The sequence below is a fragment of the Pezoporus flaviventris genome, unplaced genomic scaffold (genome assembly GCF_033815535.1).
Source record: "Pezoporus flaviventris isolate CSIRO_AGI_PZ_B2104156 unplaced genomic scaffold, CSIRO_AGI_Pfla_v1 ptg000002l, whole genome shotgun sequence".
Taxonomy (NCBI): domain Eukaryota; kingdom Metazoa; phylum Chordata; class Aves; order Psittaciformes; family Psittacidae; genus Pezoporus; species Pezoporus flaviventris.
Genome location: NW_026892550.1, coordinates 23965091 through 23981417, shown reverse-complemented (window position 1 = coordinate 23981417; position 16327 = coordinate 23965091). Strand labels below are relative to the sequence as shown.

General features: G+C 39.7%; 1 protein-coding gene across 1 annotated transcript in view; it reads left to right on the top strand.

Annotated features, from left to right (window-relative positions):
- The window catches only part of GABRG1 (gamma-aminobutyric acid type A receptor subunit gamma1), a 56942-nt gene that overhangs the window by 13689 nt on the left and 26926 nt on the right, over nt 1-16327 (top strand). Inside the window, exons 2-3 of the mRNA XM_061471969.1 lie at nt 4604-4752; nt 12948-13015. Coding sequence (XP_061327953.1) covers nt 4604-4752; nt 12948-13015 — 217 coding nt within the window. The remainder of the gene's footprint in view (nt 1-4603; nt 4753-12947; nt 13016-16327) is intronic.

Genomic DNA, 16327 nt, shown 5'->3' with positions numbered 1-16327 from the left:
GTGTAATACTTTGATATGCATGGTGCGAACAGCAGTTGGAGCTCTCACTGTATACTATTTTTTTTTTCCCAATGCCTTAGATAACCTGACTGATGTTAATTGCAACTTACTTCTCATTTGATTGTTTTTTTCTCATAGTTAAAAAAAGACCTGTGATATTAAAGTCTGAAGATGGTCATGGTGTTCAAAAGACTTATTTAGTCATTAGTCACTTGTGCTCAGGGATTTATTAGTCATGGTAATGTCTCCAATTAGTTGAAGGACAGAGAGCATTATTAGGGCACGTTTTGCCCAATTATTGTTAACTGTATACATGGAGTTTACTGTTGAGCTTATGAGGCTATAGCTGAAGTGTTACAATAACAAGCATGTAAAGAAGTAAGGTCTCTTTCCTGTTTATAAGATCATTAAAATCAGGATTATACCTGCAGTAATAGATGTAAACTAGCATCGTGCCATGGAAAAAAAATGTTTTCATGGTTTGTGTCATATTTTTGTTCTAAATCATCATAGAATCATAGAACAGTTAAGTTTGGAAAGGACCTTAAGATCATCTAGTCTCAAGACATTCTGAAAAAGACATACTGAGTGAACTTTGTTGGGAAAAAAAAAAGCATATTTTACAGTAAATGGAGACAGTGTATAGTGTCATAACCTTTACATAAACATAGAAAGGAAAAGAATTCCTCTTCAGTTAAGTTTGTCTTTCTTCCTGGGGTTGTGAGAGAGAGGGGGAAAGTGCTGTTGTTAAAGTGAGAGATTAATTGTCATTAATCTTTATGGGTGTGTAGATTTATTTTAACTGCAAAGAAGTAGAAAGCTGCTCAGCCCAAGTAAATGTGTCACTAAGTATTTGAGCAACACACCTGAATTTGACATTATCTGGTTTGGAATGAAGTTTGCCTTCTTCTGCCTTCTACCCTATTCCAAGTTCTGGAGATAAAACTGTCCTTTGCAATGTGAGACACACAGAAACTTGGGTGAAAGGCCAACAGTTTTGAACCATCTTGTTTTCCAGCATGAAAATGTTTCTTAAGGAACATGGTCTAGAGACCTTTATTAGATGTTGATAGCGCCATCTCAGCTGATCTTGCTGACAATTTAAATCTGCAGGGATTTCTACCTTTGAAACAGAGTAGTTCAAGCCTGTCTACTGTGACAAAGATTAGTAGTTCAGATTCCAAGAAATTAATATGTGCACAGTGTCTCTTCCCTGATCTGTGTGAGTCTGGGTATTCTTTTGGGAGATATTTATGCAACTCCCCCCAAAACATCTGGATTGAGAATTCAAGCTGGCAGGTGTTGTGTGCTCAATTTCACTGGAGGGCGTAAAGAGGACTTTCTGTAAATTATGGTCACTTCCTTTTTCCAGCCAGCATCATTCCTTTCTTAGCTCAGTGCTGTGGCAGCGCGTTGGTGATTATGGCTTAGAAATCAAAAGTGTAGAACTGGGTGCCATCAGCACTGCAGAGATGCATGCTCATCTTGGGCTCATTTTAAAGAAGAGATGAGTTAATCACAGTCAGTCATCTCTGAAATGGCCAGTAAGATAGGAACAGAGAGAGTAAGAATAGCTCCTTTCACTGTGTAGAACAGTGATAGTCTGGTGCCTTCATGTTTGGTTACATTAATTCCTAATTTGTATGAATTCCTTTGCTAGTTTAGCTAATGGATTAGTGAACTGCAAGCTCTTATTAACCTACCAACTGGTGTGGAAGTCTAGTGTATTTCTATTCTAGCAGTTGTCACTTTTTTAATGTATTGTGTTTTCTAGATAAAACCAGGTAGTTCTGTGTAAATATGAAATGGATGTTTTAAGACTCTTGTCAGACACTAAGAAATGTTGCCTTTAATAGAAGTACCCCTTAAATGAATTTAGCTAGCTGTGGCTGGTAAAGCGGCTGGATGTCAGGATGGATTTTTTCACTCTCTCCCTGGAACTGCATTATTAATAGCTTTCTGTAACCTGAGACGAGGTTGTTCAGCGAGGTTGTGCATTTCCGTCCTTGCAGCTCTGCAAGACCCAACCTGGTTAAGCTCTCAGCAACCTGCTGTGACCTCAGAGCTGGCCCTCCTTTTAGCAGGAGGCTGGACTAGAAACTTCCCATGATCCCTTCCCACTGGAGTTGTCCTGTGAATCTATAAATAAAATTAAAAACTCCAAAAAGTCAAGATCTTTGAGTGACTGCAGGTGAAGGTATCATGGTTGTAAGTCCTCTTGGGTTTAGGTGGGAATGGCATGACCTCTTGTACTTTTAATTTTTGCTAAATCTGTGCTGTTCTTAATAGCAGTGCGGAAAGAACATTGAAGCAGGAGAAAGTTGTGTCACCATCACTTAAAATTCTCTGCAAACAATTGGTCTGATCCTGAGAGTCAGGTACCCTGGCTCTGTACAAAACTGTGGTAGTTTCACTGTACTTTCTGCTCTTTGTGGAATGGAGGACAAAAAAAAAATGAAGAAAATGTTGGTTTCATAGTATCTTTTTCCTCAAAGAGCTGCTTATAAATTTTTACTCATCATCTTGGTGCCCCTGGGGAAAAACTGGGATTGCCTCTGCACTCTTAGCAACTGTAAGCTAATTTATGTAGTAATTAGATGACATAAAGTGCAAGCAGACAAAATATATATGTATAAAAATATAAAGCTGCATGGTAACAAAACATGAAAGAGATAGCAGTAAGTGGCTTTGAGGAAAAAGGGTGTACATTTAAAAACTTAGTTTCCTACTTCTTTTAGTGCTCCCTTTAGTGTGATCCTACTGATGGGAAATGTTAAAAATTTAATATCTGACATTTCTATATATCTGTTTAGTGCAGTAAAGATTTAAGTATTTTACAGTGAATTTCAACTTTAAAGAATGAAAGTGCTTTTCAGACTGTTACAGGGAAAGCTGTCAGTGAACCTTGTATTTAGATTGCATATCACTTTTAGCTGTAACAGCCTCTTGCAACTGGTTTGCAGCAAGCTAGGTATGAGAGTCTCGATATCTGAGCAGCGCCTTTTGTTCATCCCCTGGGAACCTGTTGAGCTGTGTCAGCCTCACTGTTGCACTTCCCAAATTAAGCAGGCGTGCCAAAACCATTGAGCAGTTTCCACAGCCTTGGTAGTCTTGATGCTCAGTGAGACGTGCTAATGTTATCTGAGGTGATGTGAGGTCTTACGAATACAGACTGTTTTGGTGCATGCCCTCAAAGGAGTACAGTTAAAGCCAGGTGTGCCTACCTACCCCATCTCTGTGCTTTTCTGACTTTTTCTGTCCTTTCTTCCTGGAGATGTAATATTGTCTCCATGTGGAACATGCTGGTGATCTTCATTCCTGTAGGAAATTTACTGAATGATTCCATCCCTAGTTTTGAGGGCAGCATGTGTCTGTGTAATTTAGAAACCCTTAAATCCCCTTCTGACCATATAACAGTAACATTTTTAGTTTTGGTGCACAATACAAATTGGTACAACAACAGTAATTTAATTCCCTTCTTTTACTGGAATGTTAGCTTATGCTAACCTTGGAACTGATTTATATGGTTTGCATACATTTGTAATAATTGCTAGCCAGTGTCCATTTGTGAAGATAACGTTGTGACTGTCAGAGGTACTGCTGTCAGTCTAATGCACTTTGCTTTACTTGAAGCCCTTAGCAGTTTCCCTCAAATAAACTGGATGAGTAATACAGATTGCAGACCTTGGCAGTGGAGGAATACTTAAGTCCACACTCATTTGATTCAAGTAGAAAGTTCTTCCATGCATTCTTTGACCTTTCAGTGATATAAGAGTGAATCTGCAGATGCAACCAAGCTACTTCAAGCGTGGGTTTTTTGGTGACTTAATGATTAACTATATATTGCTGCTTATCTAAAGATAGCCAGTAAATAAATGTATAAGTGTTCTCCATGTACATTTGTTTCATCTTGATAAAATAGGTAGCTAACAAATAATATTACTAGCTGAAAGGAATGGAACAGCATTTTAAACGTACCATGTATACATGCAGATACTTGACACATGCTGTGAATGTTTACATGGATGTTATATTTATTTGCTTTCTTAAAATTTGAATAGAGTTGAATAAGTTATACAAGTCTTACTTTTTTATACCATAGCTAGAATGGAGGCTACTGGGAAGGAAGTTCTTTGAATGTTCTTGACATCAAGTTGTATCTATTACCATGATTATGTATCTCTTAGAAATATTATCACCACGATTTGAAAATGAAATACATGCAGGGAGAAGCTTGTGAATTACATTTTGTGCTTTAAAACAGGAAAAGGCTGACAGGAAGGGTATGCCTACTGCTGCTTTTATGGGCTTGACTCATGGCTTGATTTTTTTCTGAATGGTTGATGTGTTAATGCCTCTGTTGACATGTTTATTTGCTTACACTCTCTACTGCCATAAAATAAAATGTTGGTGTTTTAAATAAGCAGCCTGCCTCTTTCTTTTGGCACCAGAATGCATTTAGATTTTTATAAAGTACTGTAAATACTGTTCAATTTTTTATCAGATTCTTCTTCACCTCTTGTGTATTTAGTTTCACTATGGTTGGGTTTTTTTTTTGTTTGTTTATTACCTAACCCTGCTTTTTTAAATTAATTTACTATAGAGCTGATAAAGCAGATGATGAAGATGATGAAGATCTAACAGTGAATAAAACATGGGTACTTGCACCAAAGATTCACGGAGGGGATGTAACTCACATACTGGACTCTTTACTTCAAGGATATGACAATAAGCTTCGGCCAGATATTGGAGGTAAGCCAATAAAATAACTCAGTAAATAGAAAACATGAACCCAAGATAGTGTGCATTTTATCACAGATGGCAAAAATCCATTTAATACAATTTTTAAAACTTAATATAGCAAGCTAAATATAATAGCAATAAAATGCAGTGTTCTTCTGGAACTGGTAAAAATAATGTTCTAGGCAAGAGCAGATTTTTTTTTTTTAATGTTCTATTTACAGTCTCTTTTATGTAAAGCATTGCTTTTTGTGGACATTAGGCAATCTATAATAAAACATTAGAAGACAATTATAGTTTGCTTTGTTTAACTAAGATCTTCTGGCAGAAAGAACTGTAGATATAAACCAGCCATGATTATTTAAAAAATTGGTCTTGAGTCTGTAGGAGTTATTAAAGATTATTCTTAGATATTTTTACTCTTGCTGTAGAAAGTGCATTGTAAGTGTGTATTCTGAGCAAAATTAACTCAACCCAGTTCTTCCATTCACTCAGATTTTGAAAAACTTCATAAGAATCTAAAAATATAACTTTGGACTATATCTTTTCTGGGCAATACAGAAAGGAAGACTGCATTACCAAATGTCAGACTGCAGCTAACAGGAAAGCGCTTTTGTCTTTCAATAGTCAGAGCATCAATTTGCATATAATTATTAAGTATAAATATTTGGAAGAATTTTGTGTTGAAAACATGAAATACATGAAACCTTGCCAGCTCTTGTCTACCATGTGCATGCTGGATCAAACTAGAAAAAATAATTTATTTTCTGAGTTTGTTTCCTGAACTGTGAAGGAAGAAGTGTAGGACTTAATTATTTGTTAAATACTTGGCATTCCCTATCAAAGTAATGTTATGTAAGTCTTTAAGCTGTTTATATGATAACACAACAATCTAGACTTGTTTCATTTATGTAGGAGAACAGAGATGCAATCTCAAGCTAAGTATTTTCTTTCGAAAGCTTCTGACAAATTGTTTTCTTCCCCGAATTTCTTAGTTCTCTTTTATTGTTGACTGTTACCCTGAAGATGATGAATGGCAATTTTTCTCTCGCTGTCATAATATAACCACATATGAATCTCATGAAGTTTTTTGTAAGTTTTTGCTTTCACATTCATTTAATTGTATAACTGCAAATATTGAGACAACAGGAAAGGTCTTCCAGATTATTTCCCCTTACATTCTCAATGTGTGACAGCTGTACGGTATTACTTTTTTTTTTTTTTCCCCTGACTGCTTTATGCAACAGACAGCAAAGGCATTATGAGGGAATAAACTGTCTCCTCTAGAATTCCTTCTAATGATTAGCTGGTAGGTGGGGATGAAAGAAAAGAGAATCCTGTTTTTCTTCTTTCCCCCTAAAACTAAGAAATAAATGGAGGGAAAATAGAGGAAGAAGTGTTTATTCTGACCTGTCAATAGATTTAGACAGTTATGGAAGAATTATGGTGTAATCCTTACCTTCACTTTTCTGATTATGTGCTGAGCCATATGTAGGGCAAGAACTCTGCCTTTTTGTGAGTGAGTGTACAGCATTTTGGATTCCAAATAATCAGCTCCTGAAGGAAGACAGTTCTGTCTTCTCTCACGTAAATGCTCCCTTTGTTTTCCTTCTTCACTCTCTTGATGTAAAACAAAACTCAGTTCATTCAGCTTAGTCTGCTTCAATTATATGGATAAAATCTGGTGTCAGATTCCACATATTCAGGATATATGTCAGTACTTGTACAACAAGCTTATTGAACTGGATTTCTAATTCTAAAGAACGTTTTTACTATTGAATTAATGAAGCTCAGTTACAATAGTTACAAAAATTTCTTCTGTTCTTTCTTTTTTTTTTTTAATAACCTGAACTTTCTAGGTTTGCATACCATGGCAGAATTTTGTTTTCCTCTTGATTTTGACATAGAATTTCAGCATCTCAGATTAAGATAAGGGGTTTCATTGTTAAACATCCATTTACTTGAGGGAGATAGAATCATAGAATGGTTAGGGTTGGAAAGGACTTTAAGATCATCAAGTTCCAACCCCCCTGCCATGGGCAGGGACACCAGACATTAAACTATGTTGCCCAAGGCTCTGTCCAGCCTAGCCTTGAACGCTGCCAGGGATGGAGCACTCACAACTTCCTTGGGCAGCCCATTCCAGTGCCTCACCACCCTTACAGTAAAGAACTTCTTCCTTATATCCAATCTAAACGTCCCCTGTTTAAGTTTGAAGTTGTTACCCCTTATCCTATCGCTATGGTCCCTAGTGAAGAGTCCCTCTCCAGGATCCTTGTAGGCCCCCTTCAGATACTGGAAGGCTGCTGTGAGGTCTCCACGCCACCTTCTCTTCTCCAGGCTGAACAGCCCAGATTTTGTGGCTGTTTTCATATGGGAGGTGCTCCAGCAGCCTGGTCATCCTTGTGACCTTCCTCTGGACTTGCTTCAACAGCTCCATGTCCTTCTTGTGTTGAGGACGCCAGAACTGTACACAGTACTCCAAGTGGGGTCTCACAATAGCAGATGATAAAGGAGAGCCAAATAAAATTGAAACATCAGAGGCGATACTGAAATTCAATAGGAGAACGCCACACTTTGTCATTTTCTCTTTGCCTTATTTAAATATCTTCTGAGATTAAGAATATTTAGCAAGATTTGAAGGAAATTGAAATACAAGAGCAAGAAGTTTAAGAGCATATGCAGTGAATGTTAAAGGTACTGGATGTGTGCACTGCATGAAAATGATGGAAATATTAAAAGTGGTGTTTGGAGTATTTGCTAAAGATGGGTTTCTTTTAAAGGAAAAGGTAAAAGAAGTGTAGAGAGTAAGGCTCTGTCTTCATCAAAATCACTTTGAAAAAATTCTTCAGAGTTGGAGCTGGTATCCTTCTGTAGACACTTGATGAATTTTCAATATAGATAACCATATAAGTAATACTGTTAGATAACTGGTTGTGAAAATTGTGTTATTCCATAGAAAACTGTAGCAAACTAATGGCCTGTTATTTCTGAATGTCATAGTTGCATAATTTATTTGCTGAATAACTGCTTTAGCACCAAGAAAAACATGTTATAGAAAACATGTTCATATAAAAAATAAGCCTGGATAAAATTATCAAAAGTCTTAGTTTAAATCAAACAGCATGAAAAGTAATAATTAACAAAAGGTGATGTAGACCTTCATTCTAAAACGACGAACTGTGGTAAACTATGGGAACCAGTTAGTGAATTTAGGTGGACTGGCATGCTGTTTTTCTCATTATCTTCTCTGATTTTTGTAGCAATAAATTAAACAAATTTTCCCAAGTCAAGTCTGTTTTGCCCATGACCATAATTGTTGATGGATTGGCTTGTCTTTATCTCAACACACTAGCCTTTTGTTACATTTTCTTTCCCCCTCTCTGAGGAGCGGGGTGATAGAGTAGCTTTGGTTACCATGTGGCATCCAGGCAGGGTCAAGCCACCACAGCCTGGGTGTAATGCAGCATTATTTCTTATTAGAAGAACAGCGGTACATGCCTGCTGAGAGAGGCTTTTTTCCAGGTCTTGTTGCTTGTTGGGAAGTTCATTCTTGCTCTTGAATTCCAGGCCTAAGAGTATTTTATTTACTGTATTTCTTGGGACAAGACTGCCCTCAGCTATGTGCTCGTGTTAGATGATGTCAATACCTGTCAGACCTATTAAACCAGAAGACAAATCATAGAATCATAGAATAGTTAGGGTTGGAAAGGACCTTAAGATCATCACGTTCCAACCCCCCTGCCATGGGCAGGGACACCTTCCACTAAACCATGTCACCCAAGGCTCTGTCCAACCTGGCCTTGAGCCCTGCCAGGGATGGAGTGTTCACAACTTCCTTGGGCAGCCCATTCCAGTGCCTCACCACCCATAACAGGAAAGGATTTCTTCCTTATACCCAAACTAAACTTTCCCGTTTAAGTTTTAAACCGTTACCCCCTATCCTGTCACTACAGTTCCTAGTGAAGAGTCCCTCTCCAGCATCCCTATAGGCCCCCTTCAGATACTGGAAGGCTGCTATGAGGTCTCCACGCAACCTTCTCTTCTCCAGGCTGAACAGCCCCAACTTCCTCAGCCTGTCTTCATATGGGAGGTGCTCCAGTCTCCTGATCATCCTCGTGGCCCTCCTCTGGACTTGTTCCAACAGTTCCATGTCCTTTTTATGTTGAGGACACCAGAACTGCACACAATACTGCAGGTGAGGTCTCACAAGAGCAGAGTAGAGGGGCAGGATCACCTCCTTTGACCTGCTGGTCACGCTGCTTTTGATGCAGCCCAGGGTACAGTTGATTTCTGGGCTGCAGGTGCACACTGAAGCCGGCTCATGTTAAGTTTCTCATCGACCAGCACCCCCAAGTCCTTCTCCACAGGGCTGCTCTGAATCTCTTCTCTGCCCAACCTGTAGCTGTACCTGGGATTGCTCCGACCCAGGTGTAGGACCTTGCACTTGGCATGGTTAAACTTCATGAGGTTGGCATCAGCCCACCTCACAAGTGTGTTGAGGTCCCTCTGGATGGCATTCCTTCCCTCCAGCGTATCAACTGAACTACACTGCTTGGTGTCATCGGCAAACCTGGTGAGGGCGCGCTCAATCCCACTGTCCATGTCATCAACAGAGATTTTGAATGAGACTGGTACCAACACCGATCCCTGAGGGACACCACTCATTACAGGTCTTCAGCCGGACATTGAGCCATTGACCACAACTCTTTGTGTTTGGCCATCCAGCCAGTTCTTTATCCACCGAGTGGTCCATCCATCAAATTGATGTCTCTCCAATTTAGAGACAAGGATGTCATGTGGGACAGTGTCAAATGCTTTGCACAAGTCCAGGTAGATGACATCAACTGCTCTACCCCCCTGTCCATCAGCTCCGTAGTCCCATTATAGAAGGCCACCAAATTGGTCAGGCAGGATTTCCCCTTAGTGAAGCCATGCTGGCTGTCCCCAGCCACCTTGTTGTTTTTCATGTGCCTTAGCATGCCTTCCATGAGAATCTGCTCCAAGATTTTGCCAGGCATAGAGGTGAGACTGACTGCTCTGTAATTCCTCGGCTCATCCATTTTCTCATAGTTTAGTCTAGTGAAGAAAACATGTCAAAACAGGAAATCAGAAAATGTGGATAGATCTCTCTAGACTGGGCTTAACAACCTGGTTCCCTGTGTACTTAGCTATGTTATGAGCTGATGAACTATCCCTTGGGGACAGCTGCCCCTTGGTGCTCTCTCTCTGAGTGTGCAATATGCTGTCCTCTCACCTTCTTACTTTACTCTAGCCTATCTCATGATGTCTTTCAGTGTAAATATTTTGAGTGTGCAAGCCTTTTCTCCCCTTCCTTAGAAGCTTCTGTATGTTTACAGTGCTGTTCTGCACTTCAGGATGTGTTAAATAGCCTCCTTCCTTCTCATAGTATTTTCAAGGTTGATTCAAAACTTTTAAAGTAAAATAAGGATTCACAGTAGAAAAATCTCAAACCATCTTTCATTTAGCTCTTTGTGAAGTGTAAATGAGCAATAGTAATTATACGGATGTCAGGAAAGTATTTTCCTCCAGCATTTGTTGTTTTCATGGACTCTTACCACTTCTAGTTCAAGAATACAAGAAGAATAAATTCTTTTTTTTCTGATTCACAGTACTTTGCTCTGTGCTACGCAGAAGAACTGAGGTAGCAGAGCATCCTGTTCCAGTCTTCTTGAATTGGATCATTTGGGTCAATTAAAATAATTTCAACTGAGGCAGATTTTCAGACTCTTCATTGGCTCTTAATAGCTCTTCTAGTCTTACTCAGAGCAGTATGGAAAAGGCAAATTGAACTCCATGGCACATTACAGGCTAGCCCTTGTGGCAGATCAAGTGCTGCTCGCTGCAAGCTGAAATTTCATAAAATTGACAAAGTCCCCATTAAAAACTGGCTTGATGAAAGATACAAAAATTTAGTTGTTAATAAGTAAGTGTCAGTGGGCTGTCTATAATGGGGTCTCACAGGAAAGTCTTGATCAAGAATATTGATACTTTGACTGATTTTAGCAATCAATTTTTGTACTAAAGTTGGCGGATGACAGACTGTGGGAAAGGAAGAGGCTGTATCTGCAAAGTAATCAGCTCCTTCAGTAAAACTGGAAATACAAAAACTGAGGGGGAGAGGGGGAAGATGGGGGAGAGAGAAGCAGCCTGTGGGTCATACTGTAAGGTAAGATTCTGCATAGTAAAGCAGTGACAGCGAAGGCAGGCTTCAGAGGTGACCTTAATCACTGTGTATAGGCGCTTGCATCCAAAGAAGAGGTTTGAGACATGGCTGGGCAGTGCTGAAAGCCTGAGTAAAAGACTTGAACCTCCGAACAAAACAAGATGTCCTAACACTGAAGAGAATTAAACATTTCCTATTAATATGGGAGAAAAATAGAGTATTCAGCATTGCTTGAACAATGAGGCAGGATGCACTTTGATCCATCTCCTTGTTTCCTACTCTAGCAGTCGGATAAACAGGGTTGCAGAATTAAAGGAAGAGGATATCTGCCAGATGTGACATATGTAAATTATATTACATTTTACATATGTGTGTAAACACACATGTATTACATACTAATATTTTCTCTGATTTTTTTCAGTCTGTGGATGTGACTTCTTGTGCTGCCCCCATTCCTCTATGGGCCCTGCAGATGGTGAAAACATTTGCAGCTCAAGAAGTACTTGCTTTTTCACTCCCCTCCAGGAAATAAATTGATTTCTAGAGTCTGTTTAAACTTTCTGTGAAGCATGCTGGGGACAGGATGGTGACCAAGTGACCGTGCTCTGTGGTCATCTAGAAAATCTTTTGTGCAGCCTCAGCAGTGTGTCTTGCTGTCATGCTCAGTGACTGGATTTGGAATCGGGGAGAATTTCCTCCCAAGTGAGAATGGTGGGACAAAGGAATCTTAGGATATTTAGGAAATGTATCTTGCCTGTCATTGTAACTGGCGAGGATGTTAATGATACCCTATTTCTTTCTGTGTATCTGTTTTTTAGATTCTGAGATTTGAAAAGTCCTCTCAAGGTTTTTGATTTGTTATAGAGCACTTGTGTGATCTTTGATGGTTTGCAGTATAAAGAAATCAAATCTGAAGACATAGTCCCTTTCTTAGGAAATCAAAGTGCCTTTTTGTTTGCACCTTACACCTTTTCCACCTGCAGATGGACAGAGATGCTTCATTTTAACATGCCACATCATGAAATAAAAACCAGCAGAGCTTTGTTATTAACCCTCTTAATTCCACTGGGACTAGGACATATGTATTTTTGTGTCCTCATTTTGTCTCTCCAGTACAAGCTGGTACTTAGAAGAAAATGTTTGGCAAATTGATGAAGTTAAAATGCATCCTGACCTCTTCTCTTCCCCCCCCCGTAAACCAGTTTGGAAGAAAAAACTGAATTATCTGTGCAACCTGTATTTCAGACAAATACCTTTATGCCCTCATGCAAGTGCACAAAGAAAGAAAGTATATTCTGTAAGAGAATATATATTTTTAAGCAGTTAATTTTTATCTGCCCGGTGAGAGTGGTTTTAAAGAAAAATACATTTTGAAATGGTTAACTTCTAAATGACTTTAACTTCAGGAGCTTTAGTTTAGCATTTGAAGCACCGTATTAAGTCAAATAAAAAACATTAGTAGTCCTTAGGTGTACTGTAGTTGCATGAATTGAAGAAATCTGTGGTGAAAAGTGTTGGGTTTTGTTGGGTTTTATTTATTTAGTTAGCTAGTTAGTTACATGTTTTCAGTAGGAATCAACAGGAGGCACTGCACATTGATTCGTTACAGCTGATAAACATATCTGCTCCCAGACCTTATGGGTTTTTGTATGAGCAATTTTTCCCAAACATTTTTTCTGTTTCTGATTAAGGTTTTATGTTGGAAAAACAGATTTTGTGTTTGTTTTCTTTTGGTTTTTAATTCTTTTACCTTCTATGCCTTTTATATCTGGTTGTTCAAAAAGCACTGGTGGAGATTGCGTTATGAAGTAAAAAATTTATGTTGATAATTCTAACGAGTCGTATGGAATAGGGAGCCAAGTCATATATGATCCTTCCCAGAATGAACAAACCAGAGATTTAATTATTCTGAATCTCATAAAAGAATATCAGATTTGTTGCTATTTTAATAAGCTAAATGATTCTAACAATGTACATAGTTAATGAAATATGTAATTATTATGCTTATTGTTTTGTTCAGTGAGAACTACAGTGATTGAAACAGATGTCTATGTTAACAGCATTGGCCCAGTTGACCCAATTAATATGGTAAGTTCTGATTATTGCCAGAAAATATTATCTGATGCTATAGATTAATATTATGAAATACTTATAATCTTATTCAAATAAGTTTATTTTTTACTATGTATTCTTATGCTGTTGGATATGATTGTGATTATTGCAGAAACATGTTTAGACTTGTCCTGGGTTCAGCAGTAGCAGTCATTTTTCTCCTTCTTAGTAGCTGGTGCAGCGCTGTGTTTTGACTTTTGGCCTGGGAACAGAGCTGATAACAAGGATGTTTTGGTTTGGCCAAGGACTTTGTGAGCCTCATGCTCTGCCAGGGAGGAGGGGAAGCCGGAAGGAAGCAGAGACAGGACACCTGACCCAAACTGACCAAAGAAGTATTCCATACCACAGCATGTCATGCCCAGGATGTAACTAGGAGTTACTCGGAAGGGCTGGTGGACTGCGGGGTTGGAGGAGTGTCCTGGGTTCAGCAGTAGCAGTCATTTTTCTCCTTCTTGGTAGCTGGTGCAGTGCTGTGTTTTGACTTTCGGCTCGGGAACAGAGCTGATAACAATGATGTTTTGGTTTGGCCAAGGACTTTGTGAGCCTCACGCTCTGCCAGGGAGGAAAGGAAGCTGGGAGGAAGCAGAGACAGGACACCTGACCCAAACTGACCAAAGAGGTATTCCATACCACAGCACGTCATGCCCAGGATGTAACTGAGAGTTAGCCAGAAGGGCTGAGACTCCGGGGTTGGAGGAGGTATTGGCCAGAGCTTGGTCAGGCCGGGGGGGCGAGTTATCCGTCAGCTGGTGCTGAGGTGTTGTATTCTCTTCCCTTGTTATTTCCTTTATCATTGTCGTCGTTGGTGGTAGCTGTGGCGATTTGTGTTGTACATTGGTTGCTGGACTGTTCTTATCTCAACCTGTGGGAGTTGCATTCTTTTCGATTCTCCTCTCCGTCCCTCCGGGAGCGGGGAAGGGGAGAGCCCCGGGGGGGGCCTCGTTTGCTCTCAGCCCGGCACTACTCACTGGGAGTGAGTGAACAAGCTGTCTGGCTCGGGTTTAAACCATGACAAGGAGGTATTGGTCGGTGCTCAGTCGGGTGGGGTGGGGCGAGTTATCGGTCAGCTGGTGGTGAGGTGTTGTATTCTCTTCCTTGTTATTTCCTTTATCATTGTTATTATTGATGGTAGCAGCAGTGATCTGTGTTATACCTTAGTTACTAAACTGTTCTTATCTCAACCCCTGGGAGTTGCATTCTTTTTGATTCTCCTCTCCATCCCTCCGGGAGTAAGGGGAGGGAAAGAAGGGGGAGTGAGCAAACGAGCTGCCTGACTGGTTTTAAACCACGACAGACTCTATTCGAAATTGTTGTAATTTCAAAAATAGATATCTACTTTAAAAAATGAGGTCACACAGAGGACATTGCGTCAGCTCCTTATTTTGGTTTGTGTTGGATATTTTCCCTATGTTTGTTTATAGCTGGTTTATCTCTAGCCCAGTATAATTTCCTGGAGCTACTCTTCAAAGGTTATAAAAAATAACAGTTGAACCACACTTGTGAATAAAACTATTTTCAGTACATTGATTTATTATTACTTCTTCAAATTCACAGAAAAACCTGAAATTAACACTTTTTTTTTTTACCAAGAAACGTTAGACCAAATGATCCCTGAGGTCCTCTTCCATCCTGGTATTCTGTAATTCTGTGATTGATTCCTTTGTTGTCCTTTTTCTATGTGCATTAAGCCTTATGGGCCCTTTTTGTGGGGTGTGTGTGTACACATAGCGGGTTTCTTCAGAAGTTGAGCAACATCTTATCTAGTTTCTTGTAGAAACTTGAGATTGAACCTATTTGGTACCAACACTGAAGTAACAGCAGTTATGAGGTAGTTAAGTCTGTGACCTTTTTTCAGATCACTTAGCTTTTCTGTCACGATGTGCATTGTATGAAATGGTAGTATTGGACGCTTTGGAAAGGCCTTGTTGCATGACTTCCTCTGGGGACTGCTGCCCAGGACTAACACTGGGAATGGTCTTTGGGCGAGTTTGAGTTCAGGCCCCTCCCAACTTTTTTTCTTTTCCTCCTCCCTACGGAATTGCTGACAGTATTGAATTTGCATGGCAGAGAAGCCTTTTGTTCAGTCTGAGGCTGGAGTACGCCAGTGCAGGGGGCTTCTGAACATATGGTGAAAGCACAGTAATTCTGATTATTATTAAGGATCTTGTGGTTTATGTGTATGTCATCATGCTTCGGTGGGGAGTATCAGCTTTCAGTGATGGAAAGCAAGGCAGGAAAAAACAGTAGTACTTAGACACTGCGGATAGAAGTGCCAGACATAAATGATGCAGATCTGTTGCAAAGGATATCCGTTCCAGCATAGAAGTCTAATAAGTTTAGGGTTGTCATTATCTGGGGCTGTGTCAGGGAAGTCCATGTCTCAGACCACACTGAATGTAAAGAAATACATGAAAGTGCAGAAGAGTGATGGGGTGGGGAAACTTTTTGATTTCCATGTCTGGTGTAAGTGGTATCTTCAGTTTTGGCTATCTTCCTGTTGCAGTCTTTCTCTTTTTTTTTCTCTCCATCCTATCCTATCTTGAAGGAATGTATTGTGGGAGCAAAATGTGTGGACAGAATTACCTGTAAGGAGGATATAGAAAATGGTAGAGGCTTCCTTTTCCAGTAACTTACATTTCCAGAAATATAAATTCTTCAGCCTGTGGCCAGTGCATACCCTGGAACTGAAACAGCTTCAGTTTTCCTGTTTTAAAGCAGGTGGCCTTGCCCCATCTTCCATGCCCTTTTCTTGTGTCTGCAGCCCCTGGCAATCTTCCTGCTGCTATGTACCATGGCCTTCTGCTTGCTCAGCAGTGTTATCATGCACTGCACTTGCAGTAATGACAGTATCAGCCATGGGACTACTTCATGTCACTCATTTTTGAGATCTCCACGCATCTGCTAGAGCTGTCATAGAGCTAGGTGTGCTACTCTCATGGTACTAATAAAAACCAGTCCAAGGTAAGGATAGCACCATACTGAAAAGGCAAATTATTTCATTAGAGAGCATGATCCCAGTAGTTATAGTGCATGTCAGATGAATGTTTATCCCTCTAACCCTGATATCTGAAAAAAAACCAAAACAAAACCAAAACAGGATGGCAAAGAAGCTTTCCACCAAAGGGTAGTAAGGTAAATGTCATTAAGACATAAAGCTTCAAAAACTATTCTATGGTTTTAAAAATGGGCAGAGAACTACATAGAAATTGAAATTACAGTCTGAGGACACTATGGCCTTCATAAAAGAGCTATTGCTTTCACTGGGTTTGGATTCCAGGAACCAGGAGC